We start from the raw sequence: 24,863 nt of genomic DNA, 5'->3' as shown, positions 1-24,863 counted from the left end.
CCTGTTTCATCTTCCCCAACACAGTCCCATATGATTTGTTGAAGTACACAGTACTCAAGCTACTCACTCTAAAGGCTAACAAAAATACCTACTAAATCTTGCTTACTGTCACAAGCAAACCAGCTGGTTAGAGCACCAAAGTTTGGTTTCTGAGGTTTAGCACCTTCCTGAGAAGGAAACCAAAGAGAGGCAGGAGAAGCAGTTTCATCTTGCATATGGTGTTCAAGGATCTCTGCATCCTGGTGGTTAAGCCCAGGATCACTTGTTTGTTACTATTACTTCTGGTAAAAGGCAAACTCAGAAGGTTTGTGTACATTATGCACAAAGTTATATGAAGTTTATGCACATTTACAGCAACAGGAGCAAGCAGTGTGTAGAAAAGCATTTGAATGTTAAACATACAAAACTTAAAACTCAGCATGTTTCTTGCAGTGAGGGTGGTCAGCCACAGGAGAAACAGAGCAGGAGAAGTGGGAATTTTTTCATCTCTTTATATCTTAAAATGAAGACTGGATACATTCAGCTCATAATGATGTGGCAGCCAAAAAAACCTAAGGAAACGTGTTAGAGAACAAAACAGACAGAATAATTTTTCTGCTGTGTAAAACCAGGGTGAGCCCACATTTTGGGATGTGGAGACCAGAACTGCACACAGTGCTCATGAAAGGCACAGAGAAGTTGAGCAGCTACAGAAAGGAGAATTTAATGTGATCCTGGGGAAGCAGCTGCTTTTGGAGGAGAGACTGGTAGGACTGTGAGACCTTAATTTTGAGAGGGCTGAAGCAAGATAAGAGGTTTACAAAAATCACAAAGTAGCAAAAAAACACAGGTAGATATAATTTGCCAAATCCTGGAATACCAGGAGTAGGGGGCATCTGGGGAGAATGCTCCAGATCTTAGAAAAAGAAGTGCTGCTTTATCTAACAGGTATTTAACTTCTGGAACTTGCTGTTTTGAGAAACCTTGGTCACTGGCTTCAGCACCAGGGGGATGTGGAAAACATGAAGCTGTGTTCACTAATAACTGTCATCAGAATATTTAGTGTTTTCTTGCATGATCCTTGTACGGAGTTTGAAGGCAAGCGTAATTAATCCAAGATGTACATATGTTTATATAGTGTCTGAGCTCTGGCTGGTGCTGACAGGTTTATGAGAAGTGAAATATTACTTGTTATAAAAGGATTTATTTTACTTTTTAAAGAGCCAGTCAGGAGGTTTAATTTGATTATTTTTCCCCAGTTCAGGACTACACAGACTATTTTGCTTTTTCTGCTGGCAACTTTGCTGCTCCTGCCTGAGCAGGACAAGCAATGAAGCTCCACAACACTTTCACTAATGACACATCAAAGTCACATGGATCTGGGTAGAACAGGCAGGGTAAAGGGAAGAGACCTCACCATTTGGGAGCACAGACACGTGGTATATATGGGAATAGCCTTCAGCCACTACGACATTATTAGGAGAACTATATTCTGAAATATATGTATTTTTTGATAGGAATACTGTGGTGACCAGCTTCATCAGCTACATAAGTCTTAATCTAACTACATACTGGGTGCTGAACATGCCATGAAGCCAGAGGAAAGAAATTGCATTGGTCATGATGCCTGAATTAAAAATGTTATTATAAAGGGGATCAAATTAAGGCTGCAAGTTCATTTTCTTCAAGTTCATTCTTTTAATGTGAATGCTTATTACAGTAATAATTTAAAAAGTTATGCAAATTCAGGGAGAAGGAAAGTGTATGATGAGCTCTATGTATGCACAGCAGGCACTATAACAATTAACTTGATCACCGATGAGCTTCTCGTGTATTTGTGCCATCCATTCTGACGCTCACCGAAAAAAAAGTATATAAAGAAAAAGGATAAACTGTGGCATAAATCAACTTGAAAATGTACTTCGTGTGACCTTGGATGCTTTTGATTTTGTCGGTTGACCTTCAGGAAGAGGATAAACAGAGCTCTGCTCCTTACTTTTTCTGAAGCTGATTAATTGTGTGTGGACATATAAATATCAGAAGGCCAATACAATGTAGCCCTTCAGAGACTTAACAATATTTACTAGTAACACATTTTTTTCATATAAATAACCAGATTTATATTCACAGACACAAATGACATAAAATTATCAACAAACATTAAAAGCTAACACAAGAGCTGACTAATGCCAAAAGCAGGCAGTTGTCAAGTGGCTGGCTGTTGTGCAAAAAAGTGGGAAAGAAAAGTAAGTGTATTCCCTTGGAATTAGACTTTCCCTTTCTTCCTTTGAACCTTCTTCCCAGTGTTTTTTACTGGTATTTTGTTTTACCATTTCTACAGCATTTTAAAACTTTCATTTTTACCTCTTTACCACCAGCAATATCTTCAGCACCCAACCAGCAAAGTTCTCATCCGAAATCTTAATTTTGTGAGGGGACTAACCATAGTTTTCTCATTTATCAGAACCTTTCTCTGCACCAGTTCTGTCAGTAGCTGAAGTACATATACTGAGCAGTGAAATGTGCTCTTGTAATGTTTGAGACCATCAGACAGACACTAATGGTAGGAGTGGCAAATGAAAACTTTTGAAAAAGGTGATGGAGCAACAGTTGTTCCTGCTGTAGAAAAGAATAGAAACTAAGAGAAATAGCTTCACACAAGATCTTTGAATAAACTGATGAGATGTGGCAAATCAACCTTCTGTGCTTTTTTAAAAAAATTGTTCTCTTTGTATGGATACACAATGTAATCTTACTTCACATGAAAATATGGGATCTGTATTACAAAGAACACCTTTATGTGCCATAAGATTTGCAACTGGCCTCCCTCACTGAGAACAGCCAGTAAAAGCACTGGATGTGGTGTTCAGGGATCTGCTGCTGTGCCCTCTGTGCAGCAGTGATGAACAGGCTGCCTTTATCTGGGAGCGCAGTGAGAACCATCTGGATGAGCAAAGGGACTCCTTGGCACACGAGCAAACAAAACCAAAACACACAGTACACTGCCTCAGACACTTCTGGGCTTCTAAGTGAAATTTTATACTTTGAGTATGAGTTGATTTCTGCTCTTTTATTGTTGAAACAAAAGAAGAATTAAATAAAAATATGTACACTGACAACACGCAGCAGTGTCACTAAGCCAACATCCGTATTCCCTTTGAGTCATGTTTGCACAGGCCTATTTTCTCCCAAGACAAGCTTCCCAGCAACATCAAACCTTAAGGGCCGATGGCTCCACTCCATGCAGCCCCTGGGCATCTGCCAAACCTCCCTTGAACACACAGATAACAGGTTTTGTACAACAAACACAAGCAAAAATCTGAATAAAGCACATTTTAACAGCATATGAACGGGTATCTCCAGAGCTCACACATATTAGCAATTATGAGGGTGACAAGGCACTGGTACAGGTTGTGCAGAGATGTGGATGCCCCATGCCTGGAAGTGTTCAAGACCAGATTGGATGGGGCCTGGAGCAACCTGGTACAGAGGAAGGTGTTCCTGACCATGGCAGAGGGTTTGGAACTAGGTGACCTTTAGGGTTCCTTCCAACCCAAACCATTCTATGATTCTGTGTTTCATTTTCCTGAAATTCTTTATCTTTAATGCTTTATTATTATCAGATCAGCACTACTGCCACCCTTTCAGACTATGTCATGGCTCTGTTCAGCATTTACCTGCACGTTGCTTCTCTTGCACTGACTTAAGACTGTTCTTTAATGATGTCATTCTGACAAGAACCGGGGGGCCATAGGTCCTAAATCCAACTCCAAGCAAAATTGGATGGAAGTTTGATTGGATCTGACCCAGGTCAAAACCCCCTTGTTCTCCTGCTCCTGCGGGAGCTTTGAAACACCCCCACATGCTCTGTGAAGAAAGAGAACCTCTGTCCTTGGCATGGGTGAGGCCACACCTTGAGTGCTGTGTCTGGTTCTGGGCTCCTCAATTCAGGAAGGACATTGAGGTGCTGGAGTGAGTCCAGAGAAGGGAACACAGCTGAGGAAGGGTCTGGAACACAAGTCTGATGAGGAGCAGTTGAGGGAGCTGCTGGTGTTTAGCCTGGAGAAATGGAAGCTCGGAAGGGATTTTACTGCTCTCTACACATGCCTGAGAGTGTAGCCAGGTGGGGATTGGTCTCTTCTCCCACGCAACCGACGAGAGGACAAGAGGACGTGACCTCAAGTTGTGCCAGGGGAGGTTTAGGTTGGACATTATGTGGAATTCTTTCACAGAAAAGGTGATCAGATATTGGAACAGAACAGGCTGTCCAAGGAGGTGGAGGAGTCACCGTCCCCGGACATGTTTCAGGAAAGACTGAATGTGGCACTCAGTGTCATGGTCTACACATGATGGTGTTTGGTCAACGACTGGACTCAATCATCTCAGAGGCCTCTTCCCACCTAACTGTTCTGTGATTCTGACAAGAAATGATTGTACGGGGTCACTGAGGTGAAATCAGAGAAAAATAAAAACGCAGCAGCAACGGCCAGGGGCCTGCCTGATCTCCACCGCTCCACACATCCCGCCGCCAGCTCTGGTCAAGAGGTTTTCCAACCCCGCTCAAACCCGGCCCAACGCGCCGTGACCGGGCTTTAACGACTCCGGCGGGCGCAGAACGGCGGGCGCCCATCAGCTCTCCAAAGAGCTGAACCATCTACGCACACACCCAGTCAACCACCCCATCTCCCCCCGAGCCTCCGCCGCCCCCCGTGCCCGCTTCTCGTTCCCCGCTCCCGCCCCGGCCCCGCCGCGCCCCGCGGTGACGCACGCGCCCCCCCCCCCGCCCCGCGCACGCGCGGCCGCAGCCCCGCGCCCGCTCCCGCGCCCGCTCCGCGCCTGCGCCGCGGGGCCGCTCCCGCCTCGTCCCGTCCCTCCCCTCCGCGCCCCGCGGCTCGTGTGACCGGAGCGGCGGGAGTCGGTTCGCGTCCGCCTGGGAGGCCCCGAGCCCGCACCGCAACCGCCACCGCCGGCCGCGGACGCGGGGAGGGACGGAGGGAGGGAGGGAGGCGAGGCGGCCTCCCGGGTGTCCGGCACCATGAGCATCGAGATCCCGCCGGGCCTCACCGAGCTGCTGCAGGGCTACACGGTGGAGGTGCTGCGGCACCGGCCGTCCGACCTGCTGGGCTTCGCCGCCGAGTACTTCGCCCGCCTGCGGGATGCCCGCGACCAGGAGGCGGGCGGTGGCCGCAGGGTGGTCAGCTTCGACGGGGAGCCCATGCAGACCGAGTCCAACGGCGACGAGGAACCCGACCGCGGCGACGACGAGTCCGACTCCGACTTCGAGCGTAAGTGCCGGCGCTGCCGCTGAGGAGGCGCCGGGAGCGCGGGGTCCTGTCGGCGGGATGCAGCCCAGGGCCGTCGGCCGCCTCCCCGCCGTGCCCGGTACCGCTGCCGCGGCCGCCGCCGCTGGGCAGAGCGGGCAGCAAGGAGGGATTGAATGGGGGAGAGGCTCCGCCGGCTCCCGCAGCCCCGCTGTGCCGCCGCTCCCGCCCCCCGGGCTCCCCGCGGGCCGCCGGCGGTGCTCCGGGAGCCCCGGATCGCCCCGACACTCCGGCCAGAGCCCCGTCCCGGGAGTGTCTGGCGCTGCCCTGGGCCGCCGAAGTGCCCCGGGGTCTGACCGGGTATCGCCGGGCAGCGAGCGCGCTGCCAAGCATGTGATAGGGAAGATCATGTGTTATTGAGCAACCTCTTCTGTACTTTACATTTCTGTCTTTAAATCATTGTGGACGAGTGGTGTTGGGTTTTTTTCACTGAAACTGGGGTGGTTTATTGCTGCTGTTGTGTATTTAAAGTGGCTGTTGTAAAGCACTGAAATAACTTTCGCTATTTAGCAACATATTAGAATTCAAAGCCATCTGTATATTGCTGTTTATACTGCCAGTCTCGAAGATGGAAAAGATACTTAACCTGAGCTGGACAATGAAATGCCACTTGCAATACTGAAATTTTTATTCTGTCAGAATTGTACTGTGTGTGTTGTGCTATGCAGAGTGTTTGTAATTTGGGCTGTAATTGAGCCTCAGTGTGAGAAGTTATTTAAAATGCTTGTGCATGGTGGTACTTGGCACACCCAGAATTTTGGACCTGAAATCACTGGGTACTTTCTCATTATTAGAAAGTAGCTTAAAGAGGAGGGAAAGGTGAGAAAAGGCATGCTTTCCCTGAACTTTCAGTGCCCTCGTTTGAAGGTCTTGTGCCCTTGACCTATAACGTAAAGGTTTCTGACTTTTATTGATAGAGGATCCTCTTTTAGACCAATTACTGGATGTCACCTTGTGGATGAAGTGTGCTCTTAACATCTGCTCCGTGGTTAATAGTTTTAGAGAAACGAGAAGTTAAGCTATGGAACAAATAATTGTTTTTATTAAGGAAGCATTGAGACACCAGCTATTTTTGCAGCGCTTTTAGTCTGGGAACTTCACAAAGTAAAACACATCTTAAGCTCTTCAAAGTAGACAACCTAAACAGGACATGGAATGTATGAGAAGACAAGAGTGAAATGTACAGTCAGAATGAATTAAAAACCAGTTTGCATCAGTGTCTGGATTTGGATGTTTTTTCTCATGAGGCAGAAGCTCTGTTTAGGGCATGAAGAAGAAAAGATGAGAGGCGAAGGGTAAAGACGTGGACACTGGTGGTGACTGAATTGAAGTTAAGGGAATGCTCAAGTATGAGCAGAGATTTATGGAAATTATAAGTGATTTTTTGCCCTGCAGCCAAGTCAGTGGTATTTTCAAACATCTCTAAATATGAAGGAAGATAGAGTTTCTTGCAGAATGTATTTTAAAATTAAACTCCAGGTTGGAAAAATTGCAGTAGATAGTTGGATGTAATTTTAAAAAAATGTTCAATGTCTTTGTAGTTAATATTTTCCTTAAAAAAAAGAAACCCAAACCACAAAAAAAACCCCAACTGACAAAACCAAACAAAAAACCCACTCCACCAAAACATCTAATGTCTTTGAGTGCAATTTTGCTATTTTGTGATCAGTTTACCTAGATTTGTGGTTTGAACTACCATTTTCACAGAAGTAAGTGTAAAATTTTCTTTTTGAATGTTGCAACTTCAGCTGGAAGGATCCTCTGAAGTTTAAATGTTTCCAGATAAAAATGTAAAAATTAGATGGTGGCATATAGCTTTTCAAATGCAGCTTTACATGGTGAGGCTGTCCAAAGCAGAAGGGTGGTTCCTTTGCTTCATGTTCCCGCTTATCATCTTTCTATCTTACAGAGAAAATTAAATTAACAAGGTTGGGCATTGTCACTTGTTGTAGTAGAGCCCTTTGGGCAAGTGCCACTGTCAGTAATGCTGTTTTGCTTCCTCTCTGAAAACCTGTGCTGTTCCCTCCTTGTGGTTTCTCAGGAGCAGTGCCATGTTCTCTGTAACAGCAGGTGAGGATCCCTCGGTAGGGTCAGAGAAATAATTGTTTCTTACGTTGTTTAGCAGTGTGGGTGACAGTCAACCATGGCTTTGTGTTAATTAGGTTTCTGTTGTAACTGTTATCTCTATCAATGAAAAAATGTTAAGTCAGAGGTTCTGATATCTGATGACTGTCATGGATAGGACAGTACCTGTGCCTTGTGGAAGACAAGATCCTGGGTGCTTATATCTGCTTAGTATTTAAAGAACATGTGGAGATAGGGAAAACACACACAACAAGAGACTCAGATAATCTCATTGGACGGACCAGAGTCCCGTTTGTTAAGACTGCAGTTTTTCATCTTAGACAATTTAGGAAAGACTTCAGTGAATTTCACTGTTCTTTCCTAGGTTATGCTTTGTTACCTTTGAGTTGCTGTGACAGGTCAAATGGATGTTTTAAACATGTTTCCATGTCTGTTTATAAATAAAAAGATGAAATGGAGCAGTTGATTTTGTAAATCATTACGTTAAGGAAACTTAAAGCTAGTTTAAATAATTACCCTTATTGTATATGTTTGAGTAGGAAAGATCTTCACAAATAATGTGCTTGTCTTCATGTGTCTGTTTCTGGCCCAGTATTAAATCTGTGTATGTCGCTAGGCTGCACCTGCACACTCGGACTGAGAGAACGTTTTAGATAAGTTATGTGGAGTTTTTTGTATGCTCTGAGTGCATAGTTAATAGAAGCAAGAATAAGTCAGAAGGAGATCTTGGCCTGTGGTGTAGTCCATGCGGCAAATGTCTTTGAGTAGTCATAGTGATGCCATAGTGGCATTCCATCCATGTGGTAAAAGTCACTGAAACTAGCTAGGCTAGCTAGTTTCAAAAAAAAGACTTCTATTCTCTTGTGATGCTTAGGAAATGATTTCCAGGTTTGTTTCCTGTCTGACCACCCTGGAGTTTCATCCTTCATTTTAAGGACATCAGGATGTGGCTGTTCAGCAGAGTGCATTGTAAGGAATGTGTGGAAATAAAATTGATGATAGTTGTGGAGGAACCTCCAGAAACATTTATCCACTGGGCTGTGGCAGAGAATTTAAGAGATGCAAAGCTTTCCTCAGAGCCTTTATTTGATCGGTATAACTGCAAAATTGAGAACTTGGGAGGGTTGGAAAGGTGCAAAGCAAGACCTTCAAAAATCAGGCTGAGAATATAACCAAGGACTGATGAGTATTCTTAAAGTGTGTCCTTGACCATGACACTTGTACTTTTAACAAGCAGGCTCTGAATGGATGTGCTAAGGCTGTGAAATTAAAGCCAGAGATATGGTCTGTTCACTGTTTGAGTCACGGCTTTGGGAAATCTGTTGAGGAGCACACCTGAAGGAAGGCAGAGGCTCTGCTTCCCTGTCCCGTGAGACAGCTGCACAAAGGTGCAAAGTGCTGCACCATTAACTTGCTGCTTTGTCTTATCTTTTGTAGCAATAAAACCACACCTGTATGTGTTGTTGGAGGTATTAAATACAACTAACAATGGAACTAAAATATTTTTGGAATTACGCTAACTTGAGCAACTCAGATGTTTCAAGTAATTACAAGTATTTTATTGCAAATAAAATTTTTCCTTCTCAGGATTTCGCCTTGATATTGAAGGAAAGATGATGTGCTTTTCAGCTGCTCCCTGAGCAAAAGAGAACCCTTCTTAGTATTTTGCTTTTGAAATAATCCTCTTCAGTATGCTCTCTTGTTGTGAAGGGAAATGGTGCATATGAATCATGGACAGGTGAAAAGATTCTTTAGCTCTGCACTGAGCTTCTCAATTAAAATTCGAGGATTTGCTAAATGTCATCTTTAAAACATCAGTAGAATGTCTGAGCAGAAGGGAGTAGAGAAATGCTCTTTTACATCGTTAGATCTTGAATGTGATACAGAATGAGTTCAGTGCATCTTTGAAATATTTAACTTTTTAATTGTTAATGGAAACACTTGATATTAAACCTGTTTTAGATTGCTTGTCTTCTTATTCTTAAACATCATTTGCTTATGCTTTCTTATTCTGAACTGATATCCTTTGGAATTCCTCAGAAATCACTGTGTTATATCAATCACAAAGCATTTATGCTCTGCCTACATCAATTCACAGGTCAGGCATAACTCCTTGCTGTTTCCTTGAAATATTTCAATGAAACTTACTGAATTGTAGAAGTTGAATGATGTTAAGACTTCTGCAGTATAGCATAAGAAGAATAGTGGTCCTGTTGAAAAATACTGTTGAAGTTTTCAGATGTAATTCAGGTTCATGGGATACTGCACATGTTGCTATGAGATACCATCAGCTTTAAAATTAAAGTACTTTGAACTTTTTACTAGTGGTTTCGCCTACCTACTTCATCCTTAACTGTTAATTAACTGGGAATAAAGCACAGTAGCTCTCTTCTAAAATGTGCAATACAAATTGAGTCCAAAGAGTAGCTACTGTGTTTAAAATCTAGGTAGCAGAGTGAGCACTCTCATAATCTGATAATTACTAGTTCTGCATACCTTTTTTTTTTTTTTAATAGTTGTTATAACAAAGATGTTTGTGCTCTACTTAAGTAGTCTTTAGATTTTTAGGGAGGTGGAGGAAAAAGCTATAGATCAGCGCTGGGTTAGTGGTTGGACTCAATGATCTTAAAGGTCTTTTCCACCTTAAACACTTCTATGATCTAACTGTATTAAACCTTTGAATTTGGTATACAAAGAAAAGAAATGCACATTCTTGCTTTAAGTTTTAAAAGGTATGTTCGAGCAAGCCTAGTGACCTGAAGGTATGGAAGAAGCTTTAGAATTTTATTTTTTCTTTGATCTCCATCAATGACATGACATCAATTATAAAGCAAAGTATTAGTGATGCATCTATGTTTTAAGAGGAATATATTTCTGCATTTAATTTTCTAATTTTATTAATTCTGGCAGCATAGTATCTTGAATGAGTCTAACAAAAAATACAAAGTGAAGGGCTGCTGTTGTGCAGCTGCTATACTTGCACACGTCTTTGCTTGTACAGAGGCAGTTCTCCATGACTTAAATCTGAAGGATTAAGTAGAGTAGCCCCTGTTAGTACTAATGGAACTTCACTCCCTATATTTATCTTGTTCTCACGGGGGAATTTTGAAGATAAACTAAGTATTAAGGAAGACTGATTTTACTTTTCTTTAATGGCTTAGTTGCTTGGACAGAACATGGAAATCCTTTTTTTTTCCTGGAGGCCTTTTTGCTTCTGTTTTTGTTTATCACAATAAAACAGCTTTTCAGCATTTGTTCTTAAGGTTGCAATTACTGTATTACAAGGTTAGACTAGGAATTTTTTGAATTAAATAATGTAGGTCTAAGGAAGCCACCAATTGTAGCTCAATGGAGCTTGAAGGAATGTTTCATCAGTAATCCTCTGTACAAAGGAAAGGTAATCAGAATGTGTGTGTAATACATCCTTACCTGAGATAGTAAAAGAACTAAAAGTATGAAATAAAGGGATAAAAGGTGCTGACTGGCTGAGAAACAGAGAATTGTAGATGGGTTGACTTAAATTCAGATATCCCTGGATATTGCTAAGTGTATGTTGGTTTACATCAGGAAGGATGAACATCTATGTTAATTATAAAAACTAAGTTTCTTGCAATTTTGACATAGTATACTTAGAGTTATTTGTAACGTCTTTCCCTCAGCACTGTTAATATTCCTGTAGCATCTATTAGATATTCCTTACAAGCTCTTGAGAAAGATACCCTCGTTTCAGTTTGCAGTTAATGGCTTGACATAATTGTTCTGCTTTAAGTGATCAGTATGTCCTAAAATGTGAGGAAGCATGCAGTATTTTTGTTTGTTTGTTTGTTTAAAATTTCATTTAAATTAATGTTTGTAGTCTGTTGCATACCAGTAACTTTTCACATAACTATTAGGCTTGTTATTTTCTGAAAGAGCTTTAGATAGTTGCTATAACTGTACAGATAACGCTGAATTCTTAAAAGCATGTGTTTCTGTGTTGAAGAAGTTAATGGTAAGAAAAGTTGTATGAAACTTCTGAAATTATATTCTTCTAGCTGGTTCTAAAATAAAGCTAAAGGAAAATATCGTATATCAGTACTAGACATTGCACTGAACGTTAGCTTCTATTTAACTTTGCTATTTTTTGTTCATTTAATAAACTAATGTTAGAATGCTGGGGCAATTCTGTCAGTGTTCCCCTTGTGCTCATACTGAAGTTTTCTTGTACCCTCTTACCTATAAATAGAACAATGGAGATCTCGGGGAAGAGGAGGAGACAGCAGAGAACAAGCTCACTTCAAGCTATTCACCAGTCAGTCATTAAAAAGCGTTAATGTCTGACAGAGCAGTTGCTCATTATTCAAATGAAGACTGGAAATGTAGCCAAGATGAGCTATGAATGTTTCCCACTGGTTTCAGTAACATTTTCAGCTTCATGAATGATCATTCATATTTTCTTGTGAAAGAAGAGGGAGACAGTAATAAATATAACTCACAAACGTACTGGTTCCTCTTTTAGAGGGTTGTTATTCCTTCCTCTGTAATGGTCCTTTAGATTCCTTTAGTTATGCTTCTTTGTGTTCCATGCCTGTCTTTGCATCAGTACTTTTTTGGTATGTAATAATTGTTTGGTGGTTTTTGATACATTGAGATTCTTTGATTCATGTAGATTTAATTTTTTTTTCCTGAGGTACTGTCAGTTCCACAGCAAATGGTGTGTACTCTTCTCCAATCTGCAGTTTTAATGTCTTTATACACCACTGTAATATGAAACAAGGGGAATAGTAAATCATTAAAACATTGGTTAGAAAAGCAACTCTGGGCGAATTTGGGAAACCTGAGTGTGGACAAAATGCTCATGTATAAAGGACTTGCACCAAGATAGTAATACTAATAAAGGTTGTGTGCTTATGAGATCCTTTAATGAAAAAGCATATTTTTCTTTTAAAAATATGGATCTGAAAGCGGGGCCATTGGATGGAAACTCCAGAAATCCATTGTGCAGAACAAGCAGCTGTTTTGTGGTCATTGGTGTTTTGCCTGTGAGAATTGTGGAGATGATTGCAGTGTTCTCTGCTGTAGTGGGAAGGATACTTAGAAGAGAGAGGAGATCTAGAGTAAAGCTCCCTGTCTTACAGTGTTCATACTGCTAGGATTTGGCCTCTGTTTCATAAATACACAATAAATTGTATATAATAAAGGCTGGCATTGTATTAGTAGCAGTTTTGCTTCTAGTCCTTTCCATACAGGGGCATTTCTTTTCTGTGTAAAAATGTCAAGTGATTGAGAGTGGCAGTTCTCTGTGCATAGACATGGAAATTCTCTTTAGGGGAGAAAACATCTCTAGGAGCAGCCTCTCTTCGAGGCATGAGGTAGGAACTTGCAGGTATTCCTTCTGTAGCATTGCTTTTATTGTCATTTAAAACCAACAACAATATTGGGGTTTATTTTGTAAGAAATGTTAAGGCACTCTCTGTTCTTTCATTTTATTTCCTGGTGGCTTGCAGAACAGCTTTGCTTCTGTTCAGAAATGGTCTCTAGCCTGCAGGGGCTGGCATGATGTCAGCTTTTGGTGTGAGGTCATCTTACAGAAGTCTGGAACCCTGCATTCCTTTTTGGGTATTAGTGAAGTCCAGACCAAGGTGGTCTGATCAGGGGCCTGACCAGCAGCACTGAGCAAATAGTCACAAAATCTCACTCTAAACTGTTGTGTGAAGAAGGGTTAGGATTGCATGTTGGAGGGAAAGTGCATGTTCTCCCACCAGTCACTGTTCTGTCCTTCTGGATCTGAGCGGTTTTGTTGCAGAACATTGTAAAAACATGTGTGGAGTTTGTGTGGGGAATGAAATGCAGCTTTTGGATGAGGGTTGAGAAACTGCTCTGTAGTTTTCCTCTGTATTTTTAAATCAACTGTAGTGCCAATTTCCTCATTCTTGGTGATTGCATATTGACAAACTGCTATAAAGCAGGATGTCACAATGGCTCTTCATTTCCATTTTGGTTCTTCCTCCCTTGGGACAGCATATTGTTTTCTGCTTCCTATTGAGAAAACTGTATTCCATAGAAGAAATTAAAAAAAAAAAACCCCACAAATATTTTTGTATTATTTTTCCTGGTGAGGCTCCAGTAAACACTTACTTCTGTGGCAACACTTGTGCTAATTATGATTGTTCAGGAAGAATTGCTTCCTCAAGGACATCTGTAGTGCAAGGAGCTGGTCAGTCTCTGGTTGTCATGGGTATGGGGGGTACCCTTCTCTGAAGGATGTCTCCAGTACAGCCCCCTGGAATGAAAATTCGAAGATTGAATTACCTCTTTTTTTAAAAATATTTTTTATTTTTAGACAGTAATTGTTCAGAAACAGTTTTTAAACATTTTATGTTATCCATGTTTCTAATTAAAATTTTAAAGTATTTGTAAGACTCAAAGGTATCTCAGGTTATTAAATTATGAAAGATGTCTTATTAGAATAGATTAACATTTAGTCTTCTGTCTTTCACACCTTGAGGGAAGGGCGGGGGAAAGATTCCATGCGTATTTTTGTTACAAAATGCTAAAAATCAATGCTATTCAGTGGTGGTTTGGAGACCAACTTCTGTAGTGTATAGAAGTTAAATATCACTGGATACAATGTTTTTAATTCTAATCTTGAGATGGTGTAACTATGACAAAAAGCCATAAACACAACTTGTATTTTTTACTAGCATCTCTTATATCCCTGTGAAGTAACTTTAATTTCTTACTGCTGGAAACATTTAATAATTAACTTCTTTACCATTTTTTTCATAGCACTGTGAAATAATGTAACTTTAGATGATGTGTACTGTTTTTGCTAGTGGTTTTAGCTTTTCTTAGCTTTTACATGCAGACACTTAGCTTTTCATAGCTGGAAGATCTGCAGTGTGTACATTTGTTGTGAAGCACTGTGTGACTCGGGGGAGTTGTATCCTAGAAATTCTGCTACTAAAAATCAGTTCATCTAGAAGCTGAACCATGCAGCACTTGCCACCTGCTGCAGCTCACTTTGGTCGAGGAAGTTTTTATTGTTACATCCAGATGTTGTCAGAATGAATGTTATTTGTCCAAGCCTCTTGCCGAGACTTCGGGCATCCATGAGCAGGTTCGGCAGGGTGCTTAGGGGCCTGGCTCAGTGGTGGATTGTAGCAGTGTTGTGTTTGTTGGTTGGACTCAATCAATGATCTTAAAGGTCTTTTCCAACCTAAATGACTCTGTAAAAGCGGATTTTCCTGGTCTGGGTAGAACACACTGATATTTTTTACTATTAACCCTTCTTAGGATAGAGAACATATGTCTGTCTTCACCCTTCCTCTTTCCCAAAAATCCTCTTCCTGTGAAAGTGCACAGGATGCAATTACTGGAAGTGTGTGTGTGGGGGGCTGTCTTGTCAAAATATGTTTTCACATGGAGATGATTCTTTTTACAGCTATATGTTTTAAGTGACTGTTGAATGTTGTTAGAAGTGTAAATCTGAAGGAAGAAAAGCTACAAAACTTTTTTTTGAGATGTGGTACAGAAGTTGTTTTTGTTCATGAATTTGGTTGTGTACCACAGCCTAAAGATTGACCAGATTAGAAGTTTAAACAGTTTTAAATTTTAAAACATTTGTATTTATAATCCAGTCAAATTTGTTTATACTTTATTTACTAAAAGGAGCTGTAACCAATGAAACAAGGTTCACTTGTGAATTACTGATGAGTATATTGTACTGGCAATGAAGTAGTACTTCATGTTGTATGCTCATAATATCATAAATTGCTGGAGATGTTAATGATGCTTCTGTGGAATTGCTCATACTCTTGTGTACATTCTCCCTGATCAGTATGTGTCACCCCTCAGTCCTCTGGCTGTCACCGTCCTGCAGAGCTTGGGCTGTGCTGGCTGCTGGAGAGGCATGGAAGGACTGGGTGCAATTCACATTTTGTTGTCACTAGAAAAGCACCCGACAAGAAAATGATCATGAATTGTAGAGTCAGTTGTGCTTACACAGAGGATCCTGCACCTTAGAGATGAGGGAAAGCAAGGCAGAAAACCTGCTGTCCAGTGCCGTGACTCTGAAGCTCCAACTACAGTATAAAATCCTGTAAATCCAGTGTACCTCTTCTGTCACTTCTGTAGGTAAATCTATATATAGCAAGGACACAAATTGTGGATTGGTGTGGGGGTTTTGGTGTGTTGGTTTTTGTTTTGCCTTTTTTTTTTTTTTTTTTTTTAAACTGGAAAGCAAATCACTTCAGTTCCAAGTATATGTAGAACTTCTTATAAGCAACTGACCAACATTTTCTGGTTTGGGTTATTAAAAATGTGGTGTGATACATTATACAGTTTTTTTCTGCAATTTTTTTAACATATCACATATGGGAACACTAGCTATTTGAATAAATTTTTTAAAATTTCACAGATCAACAACATGTTGTCAGTCTTTTTTATAAAAAAAGACTTCAAGCACTTAATAAAAAACCCCCAAAACTGTAAAAGTCAGACTTCCAGAAGAATTGAGACATCTTAAATTGTTGATCTTTTGAGAAAGACTGGTTTGAGAAAGGGCATTTACAAACTGTTCAAGCAAGAATGAGTCTTCAGAGGTGATTCTGTGTGCAAGATAGAGTGCTAAACCATAGAAAGCTGATGTCGTAGCTGATCAGCTGATAATAGATGCCTTTTGTGACACTGGCTAAGCTGGTTGATACTCTTGCTGAGGTTTGTCCAGGATGTGGATGCTACTTTTATGTGGCATTACTAGAATAAGAACTAGTTTGGTATACTGCAGTAGTGTCAACATTGAACATTTTTAAAAATGCCCAAGAAAATGCTCAGTTTGCAGTTACGAGGAACATGCCCATAGTAACAACCTGTAGAAGTCCAGGCTATTTCTCAGCCTCGCTCTTCCTACCTTATTCCCCTTAAAAAAACCCAGCCAAACAAATTAAACCCCAGCAGCCCAAAATCTGTGCAATGGCTGTGTCAGTGTTTGTAGTTACCTACCTGGAAGAAGGATGTCTGAAACTAGATGCATCTACCTGCAGGTGAATTTTATTTCTATTTGCCTTCTGGCCATCAGAACTTAAACTGGAAGCAAAGCATGAATTTTAATGAGCTGTTGAGTATCTTTGTGGAATTACAGAATGGTTGAATTTGGAAGGGGCCTCATCTTGCCTGACCCCTGTTGTGAAGCTGGGCTGCCTAGAGTGGTTGCCTAGGACCATGTCCAGATGGCTTTTGAGTATCTCAGAGCATGGAGACTCCAGAACCTCTCTGGGCAATTTATGCCAGTGCATGCTCACCCTCACAGCACAAATGTGTTTCATCATGTTCAGGTGGACCTTTTCTGTATTTAACTTTGTGCCATTGGCTCTTGTCCTAGCACTGGGTGCCACTGAGGAGAAACTGGCTCCATTGTCCTTCAGTGCCCTTCAGGTATTGATAAGAACTCCTCTGAGCCTTATCTTCTCTAGGCTGACAGTCCCAGCTCTTTCAGCCTGTTCTCACACAAGAGATGCTCCAAGTCCCCCTCATCACCTTTATGGCCCTTTGCTGGACTCTGTCCCGTATGTCTGTGAGTCTTCTGTACTGGGGAGCCTGGAACTGGGCACAGAACTGCTCCAGGTCTGGCCTTACCAGGGCTGAGTAGAAGGGAAGGACCGCCTCCCTTGACATGGAAACGTTGCATCAAAAGCTGTCCAGAATACCCTGGAACGAGCGTGCCTTGCGTGGCACATACAGGTGTGCTTATGCCTTGAGTTAAATGTGGATGTGTGAGATTAAGCTCTGAATCAGCTTGAAATGACACTTGATTGAAATTCCTTGTGCTCTTTTATTCAGATCAAATCAGATGACAGCACAACCTATTGCAGTTTTGCCTTATGTTAAAACACACTATGTTTCATCATTCAAATCAGTCATGTCAGCTGGAATTGGTAATGAAATGTGAAGTGACCCAGGCAAAGAACTGTGGGCTTTTATGTGCTTCTTTTACGTGTAGGATGCTATTGTTAAATTCTGCCTACATACCTATAATTAAACGGTCCTGAACTCAGGTTGACCTGGCAGGTATAGCTGTGTAACATGCCTGCTGGGTGTACGAAACACCAGGCCCTCTCTGTGTTGCTGGTTGTTTCTGCTGAGCTTCAAATCTCCTGTTCCATATTTTTCTTCTAAATTGCTCTTTTGTAGAAGTAGTTCAGTTACAGTTGTTTCATACTGTCACATGAGATACACCTGACTGAGAGTGATTCCAGTGTGTTTTGTCTGAGACTAAACAGCTAAGAGGAGAAAGGAAAAGCTTCTTACTCTGCATCTCATCCGTGACTGTCCATATTAATTTTTCCTTTCTGTTCTAGTCCAAACTCAAGCAGACAAGCTGCACATCATGGATGAAATGCTAAGACCAGCCCTTTTTTTCCTTGGCATTGACACAGATTGGAAGTGCTGCTACAATCAGTGGTCAGTGATAGGTTTGTTGTGTGCTCAGGTTTGGGACTGAAACCTAGCTCTACCTTCTCAGTTTTTTTACTTTTTTACCTTTCCATTGTAATGTGTTCTGAAATGGTGGCAGATCTGCAAGTATAGGCTTGAAACTGACCATGCATGTATGCCCTGAACACAAACAATTACGTCTTCCCCTTCTGTGTAATTTCCCTTATCTATGTTGGGAGCTGCTCTGAAGCTAGGAGGATCCAGTAATCCAATTAGTCTATTGGAGGAGGGCACTGGATTATGATGACTCTCTGTTCTGATGTTGCCTCTACTTGCATAATTATTTTCGTGGCAGTGTAACTGTGTACCTTAATGAGTTGTGGTCTTGAATTTTGGTTTGATTTGTGTTTGTTAAAATACAGTGGCAAAGGTGGTGGAATATAAATTCCCCAAGAAAATGTATATTTCATGAAAAGCAAGTGTTGCTGTTCTTAGAGTTCCTTTGTCATTCTTACGTACTGATTAGACTGAAATTTCTTGCAAGGTATCTAAGATCAGTGTGTCAGTATAACAACCAGTTGCTTGTATTGGACGGAACTTTGGTTTGTGTGTATACACATGCACACACACAGTTTTCTCTCTGTAGATTGCTGCTTACTGCCCCATTTGTCAGAAACTTACAGCAGAGTACAAGCAGAAAATATGCAGATGACTGGGAAAATGTAATTTTGTGTTGCCATGGTTTGGCAAGAATTTGAAGCAAGTGATAATGCTGTTGACTCAGGGTTGTTTTTTTTTTTTTTTTTATTCCAATAAAAGGTAACTATATTGTTCGTTCTAGAATAATTAGTCTGACGTAGGAAAGTATCTTAATTCACTGATCACACCTGTTAATTGAATTTTTATTCAGGTACTCTCAGGTCCTTAGCAATGCTTGAGTTCTAGATTTTTATAAATGCTTTGAGCTTCATTACACCATTTTGGTTGACTGAAGTTCAGTTATTGTCTCCTTTTGTATACAAGTTAAACTTGCTTAATTATCTATCATAGTGAAAGATGTGAGTGTTCAGTTGTATCAATTTGTTGTCTCTCTTTGAAAATTATGGCTGAATATGAACCATATTTTGCTTATAAGTAGGTTAGGGTGCTAGTAAATTATATTAGTTATGGATATGATAGTCAATATTTGATTTCTCAAGATAGCTTTTATATCCTGATACCGCATTATTTAAAGACACTATCGGTCTCAGTAGGACTTAATACTGAGCCTGCCAAGCAGCTGCCAAGTGCAGATAGCCAACATTTACATTCAGTGTTGTGTGATGGTAGCTGTGACACGATTCCAATTAAAAGCTTGGTCTGTACACTGCAGATGTCTTCTGAATATTAATGCTCATTACAGACAGAGCAGATGGAATCTCTTTAAAATACAATGCAGTGAATGTAAAATTAAGGTTGTGTTTCTAGTGAAAAACTAATAGGCAGTCAAAAATTTTCTTTTTTCTTTGTTTTTCATTGCTAACCCACAAGAATATCTGTGCATCATCATCATCTTTCTTTACATATAGGAGGAAATCAACTCTTCATTATGCATTCAAATAAAAATACAGCATTATGCCGTATTGAAGTTTTTTCAAATGCCAGATGTACCTAGAGAAGTATTAGGAACACATGCAACATTTGCTGTTGCTTCTGCCTAGAGGGCAGATAATAGTTGAAATGTAGGATGTCTGTAAGTTATTTGAGGAGTTGCTCATTGGAAAAGGCTTTGTAAAAGTATTTATAGGTGTGTGTATTTAACTGGGATTAGGAGGTGTTCTGTGTGGTGTATTAGGAAAAGTCCATCCTGCACAGGCTGGGTAGAACAAAACTGGGGAATGTAGAGAATGACAAGAATATCAGTGGTGCACTGCAACCCCGAAGTTAACTGTCAGAAGAGAGCAGCAATCCAGCTGGGAAAGTGTGTATTAGTCGCTGAAATATTTATGCATCCATTGCAGTTCACAAGACACGGAGTAAAGCCGTAGTAGTAGGAATAGATTTAAGGCCTTAAAAACAGGCAGGTTAAGTGTGGTATCGAAACTGAAAGTAGAAGGGTTTCTGTGGGAGTGGGAATTGTAACTCTCCTATTTGCAACTGTGTTTGTCTTTTTCTCTGGGCAGAATGGAGGTGTGTGAGGGGAGTGTACAGGGGGCAGAGGTTATAGAAAAGGCAGTGACAGGAGGTGTGAAATACATGGAACCAGTGCAGTGCTTCACTTGTGCCATTACCATAGCTGTGACATGCTTGTCTTCCACTCTTTTCAAACTTAATTTTACAACTGCTTATATCTGAGGCTATGTAAACACTAAAGCCAGTGCCAGTGATAACATTTTCTACTTCATCCCTATTGCTTTATGAAGATTTCCCCCCAGATCTGTGTTTGGATTATATTTGTCTGTTGTAGTTATATTGCCTGGCTAATATTTCTCTCAGTTACTGGCCAAGCTGCTATGAAAAAGTTCCTGGCTTCACTGATGGTATTTATTTGATACATGCCTACTTTCAGAGAAATTGAGTGTGTGCTATTCCTGAGGATAATATTAATTTGGTAAGAGTGTTTTAAAAATCTAGACCACACTGGGACTGAGAACAGAGCTGCCCATGAGGTTTGGGAGAGGAGGGCACTGTCAGGGTGAGAAAGAGCTGTGTCTGGACCTTGCTGAAGCTGGTTTTGATGGTGATGTCCCAGACTGCAGATGTGGGGACCATCTCACTTACGGAGGAGTTTAGGAGTTGCCTGGTGAGTCTAACCTCCTGGTGTGAGAGGCCTTCAGTGGGTTGTTGCTCTTGTTAGTTTTTACAATGTTTAATGCATTCAGATGTTCAGAATAACGGCGGGAGTTTTAATTAGGCTTCTGAAAATTGAAAAACAAGTCCCTTTGATTGATTCCAGTGGCAGATCAGGACTGAGACTGTTCTCTTTGGAGCAATGACTTCGGTACCGTAGACATATACTTAGCAGTGGCTCTGTACTGTGATAGAATGCAAATTTAATAATAGTGAAACATAAAAAATTGTCTCAGGTTTATTGTGGGTTTTTTGTTTGATATTTTTTTGGCTTGTTCACATCTTTTAGCTTACTCAGATTGCATTCACCTGTATACAGTTCATTATTTTGTAGAAAGAGATTTATGCAAGAGGCACAGCTGGAAATAATAAAAATAGACTGATGTGCTACATATAGTTAAATGACGTTTTTTATGACTCATTTAGGAATTATCTCCAAGATTTCCAAGTATGTTTGGTGGAATTCAGCTTTCCAAATAACCAAAAGTCTTTGGGGTTTGATGTTTTAAAAGGAATGAGGATGTGGAGTTAAGTCTCAGAAATCAAAACCACAGTAAAAAAACAGTTGAAATACAGAAAGCGTTGCTCTGAAAGAACTGTGTTTGTCAGAATTGAATGTTGCTTTAAATGGTGCTTCCGAAGTTTCTAATGAAAAGATTTCAGACAAAATTTGTCTTCATTATGTTTCAAAAATCGTGAGTACCCTGAGGTATTAATCCTTCTGCCTCCTCCATCTCTGATCTCTGGTGGATCAGGAGACTGGTAAATAAAAAGATGAGGTTTGAAAGCAGGACTGGTAAGATAGGAAGAGTTAGTCAAGAGCCTTGGAAAAGGAGGCGGCTTTCTGTTCTCTGCCACTGCATCTGGACATGGGGGTGAATTGCCCATGTTTCCTGCTGATTAGGAAATGCCTTGTGGTTCCCTAGATAAGATGCCGCTGTCTTTTTCTGTACGAAGCATTTATTTTAAGGGAACTTCCAGTTATTTCTTCTTGAGATGATATTTCTGTTTCTCTGTAGTCTCATTCTCATCTTTGACCCTTTCTGGCTTTTCCATTGTCAGACAATCCCCGTGAAAGTCACATTCAAATATGTGTAGGATATTTTCTTTTTATTATCTACTTAATGTTGGGTTTGTAAGCTTAACTTTTCTGATACTACTAATGTGGCTCCTTAGCTTCCCTCTCTCTGAAATGCCTTCCTCTCTAAGCCTGCTCCTAAAAGCCCAAGCAAATTTCTCTTTTTCACTTGCTTTGCTGTACCCTCCAATGTCTTGCCTCTTCTGACAATGCTTTGAAGATTTGTCAGCTGCTTCTTGACTCTTCTGGTTCTTTGCAGCATTCCTCTTTCTCTGTGCAGTGCATAGATTTGTCTTTCTAATAATTGAAAACATTCCTAAGTCTCATTTCAGTCCCTGACAATCTCTGTTTTAATATCAGCATATGGTTATATCTTTAATCACTGCGAAATGTGTCCTTTTAGCTGAGATTGTACCTTAGCATGGGAAGTTTTTCTAATTTCATGTCTGTAAAGCAAATGCATGCCTTGTTGCTCTGTCTTTGATCTTCATAATATAGATTACACTCATAAAAAATCAACACCAAAAAAAAAAGTGCTGTGTTTGGCTTGATCTGAGACATGTCAGCAAGAAATAGGAGACGGCTGTGTGGGTCATGTCATTGCAATGTCAGATAATGTGAAGTGCTGCTTGACAGGTATTTGTTCTCCTGTACTTAGGCTTCAGTCAGGCTGTATTAACTCCTGAATTCTGAGAGCAGGTTTATGGTCCTTTTTTGTGAGAATTCATATCTGCTGAGAAATGTAATGAAAATAGTACCATGCATGACTATTCAGATTCAGTTGTGGAAAGAGAATATTGAAATAGTGATACATTGGAAAAAAGGATCTTTGATTTAAAAACAAGCAAAACTCTTAAGGCCTTTGTCAAGAAGTGCCATCATAACCAGAGATTCACCCAGATTCCTTTCAGTTAGTCAAGCAGTGATTTCTTTCTTGAATTTATCAGCTGTTTTAAAGTCTGTCCATTCCAGAGTGCATATTCATTTTTCTACTGTATTTAAAAAGCGAAAAAGAGCCAACCCAAAATAGCACAACAGCTTTAACTTCATAAACGTCTTTCTTTCACTGACATAAATGCTTTGCTTGTTGAGTCAACTTTTCCCTTCAGAAGTTACTACATTCTTTCTATCAGAGGGGTTCTAAAAAACTTGGAAAGCAAGGGTCAGAGACTTTTCTAAAACGAGGCTTTCAGACAGCGTTTCTCCATTTTGTGTCAGTAGTTTTAAAATCCAAATTTAAAATATCAAATAAATTGGAGACCAGGATGTGTTGCAACTTTGTTTTTATGTTTTAATCTCTTGCTACTGTTGACAGCTGTTTTTCAATACTGAGAAATAACGAGGTGTCTGTGTCTCTGTTATTTTTGCTGCAGCAGAGAGGGAAACAATGTTTAATAACAATATAATTTTTGTTATTGTTTTCCAACTTAATAGATGTAAAAGTCTATTACAGAAGAGCAAAGCCTGTGTGTACCCAATCATGGATCATGGTTTCCATTTTTCTGCCTTTTTATTTTTTTAATGTTCTGTGCACCTCTCTTCGTTTCTGAAAACTCACTTCTTCCCTAGTGTTTCGCGACCTTTTGTCTTCCTCCAAATGTCTGGCATGCTTCAGCTGACACCATCAGGGTCTCTCCTGCCTGTCTCTAACCAGGTTCTGAGTTTCCATCCTCCTCTGGCAGGGGGGTGGGCAGAGGAATAGAAGGAAAAATAAAAGGGTGTCTGTAAAACTCTGACCTGTTTCTGTCTGTTTTGCTCTTCTGAGAGAAGCCATGAGGAGAGCTCTTGGGTTCCAGAGCTGCCTCTGAAAAAATCAAAGTAGTTTGTAGCCCCACCCATGGTCCCCACCTTATAAAGCAGAGATGTGGAAGAGGTAAGTGAGAATTTGCCACTATCCAGCAAGGACATCCTGACGGAAATCATGGATACACAACTGTTATGTTAGTAACAGTCACAGGGAACTCTGTTGTTTTACTTGTTGAAATAAAAGGTTCAGATTGGTAATTATTGAGGTACAGTTGCATATCTGATGATGAAAATTCTTCTTTCTGCTCTGGCATTACTTTTTAATTGCTGGGAATCCTAAAAAGCTGATAGTTGAATCTGTGAGTTTTCTCAGAGTTGTGATGGTTCCTATTTATGTAAGTCCATTAACATCTTGGTGTGTAGAAAAACAGTTTGACAGCTGTAGTCTGGCACTTCCTTATCGTAACTTGATATAACATTCCATAGAGACAGTCACGCCTCAGATTTATACTCCACTCTGCTTCTGGTATTTTGGCTTTAATGGTTTATAGTGTGAACTCGTGTTGTTTGGATAAACTTAATTGACTTGTTAAATTAGAACAGTTTACATTCTGTTTCTCTTTTTGTCTCTCTTCACATAGGATGATTTTGTGCTATGATTTGATGGGAAAGTACTCTGTAAATCACTGATTTGACTACTTTGTTTTAATAAAGCTGGTATTTTGTGCCTATGCTCTTTGAGTACTGTACTAAGTTTATGCCACCTACTATGAGCTTTGCTCCATCTTCCATCAGGAAACCTTCAAAAAGTTGTTGATTAGAGTTACACAAAAGAGCTGTATTAAATATTTATGTGCACAATAGCTTAACTTGGTACGCTGCTATAAATTGTATTCAGGATCACAAACAGTCACGTGGGGATTTTTTTACCCTAGTTGTAATTAGGAAATGTTCACGGATCCTAGTAAAAACCAAAGTGCTGGTGAAGAAAGAGAAGTAAGTTTTCAAGGTATCTAGAACAGGGCAGTAACACCTAATCGTCTGCTGTCATGCCTGGAATACCAGTCCTTTGTCCCTCAGTTTTTTTTCCTGTGACCCTGAATTGATCTTTTGAGGTTTTTTTGTCTTTTTCTGTAAGAATTTAATGTTCTTAGGATGTGTAAGAAGTGGGTAGCAGTAGCTGGGAGAATGATGGTTGTACTTCTGGTAATTTCAGTCTTGTGAGTAGTGTAGAGAAACAGCTTTCCCTGTTATGGTAGTAGTGTACATCTAAAAAAGCCTGATGGTGTTTCTTTACCAGTCACTTTTCAAAGTCACTGACAGAGAAGGGAGCCCACGCACTGTAGGAAAAGCATGCTTTTAGGTCTGGTTGTAAAGAGTAGTTTTGCTGTCACTTGTTTGCCTTAAATACT

The 24,863-nt window shown here is 40.5% G+C and overlaps 1 protein-coding gene across 1 annotated transcript in view; it reads left to right on the top strand.

Moving 5' to 3' along the window:
• The first annotated feature begins 4,836 nt into the window (after positions 1-4,836).
• PRKAR2A (protein kinase cAMP-dependent type II regulatory subunit alpha) overlaps positions 4,837-24,863 on the top strand; it is a 60,906-nt gene continuing 40,879 nt past the window's right edge. Inside the window, exon 1 of the mRNA XM_048315535.1 lies at positions 4,837-5,264. Within this exon, the coding sequence (XP_048171492.1) occupies positions 5,015-5,264 (250 nt within the window). The 5' untranslated portion in view covers positions 4,837-5,014. The remainder of the gene's footprint in view (positions 5,265-24,863) is intronic.

This window comes from Corvus hawaiiensis, chromosome 11, assembly GCF_020740725.1.
Source record: "Corvus hawaiiensis isolate bCorHaw1 chromosome 11, bCorHaw1.pri.cur, whole genome shotgun sequence".
Lineage (NCBI taxonomy): Eukaryota > Metazoa > Chordata > Aves > Passeriformes > Corvidae > Corvus > Corvus hawaiiensis.
The sequence above is the reverse complement of the archived record's forward strand: the minus strand, read 5'-3'. Positions and strand labels throughout refer to the sequence as shown.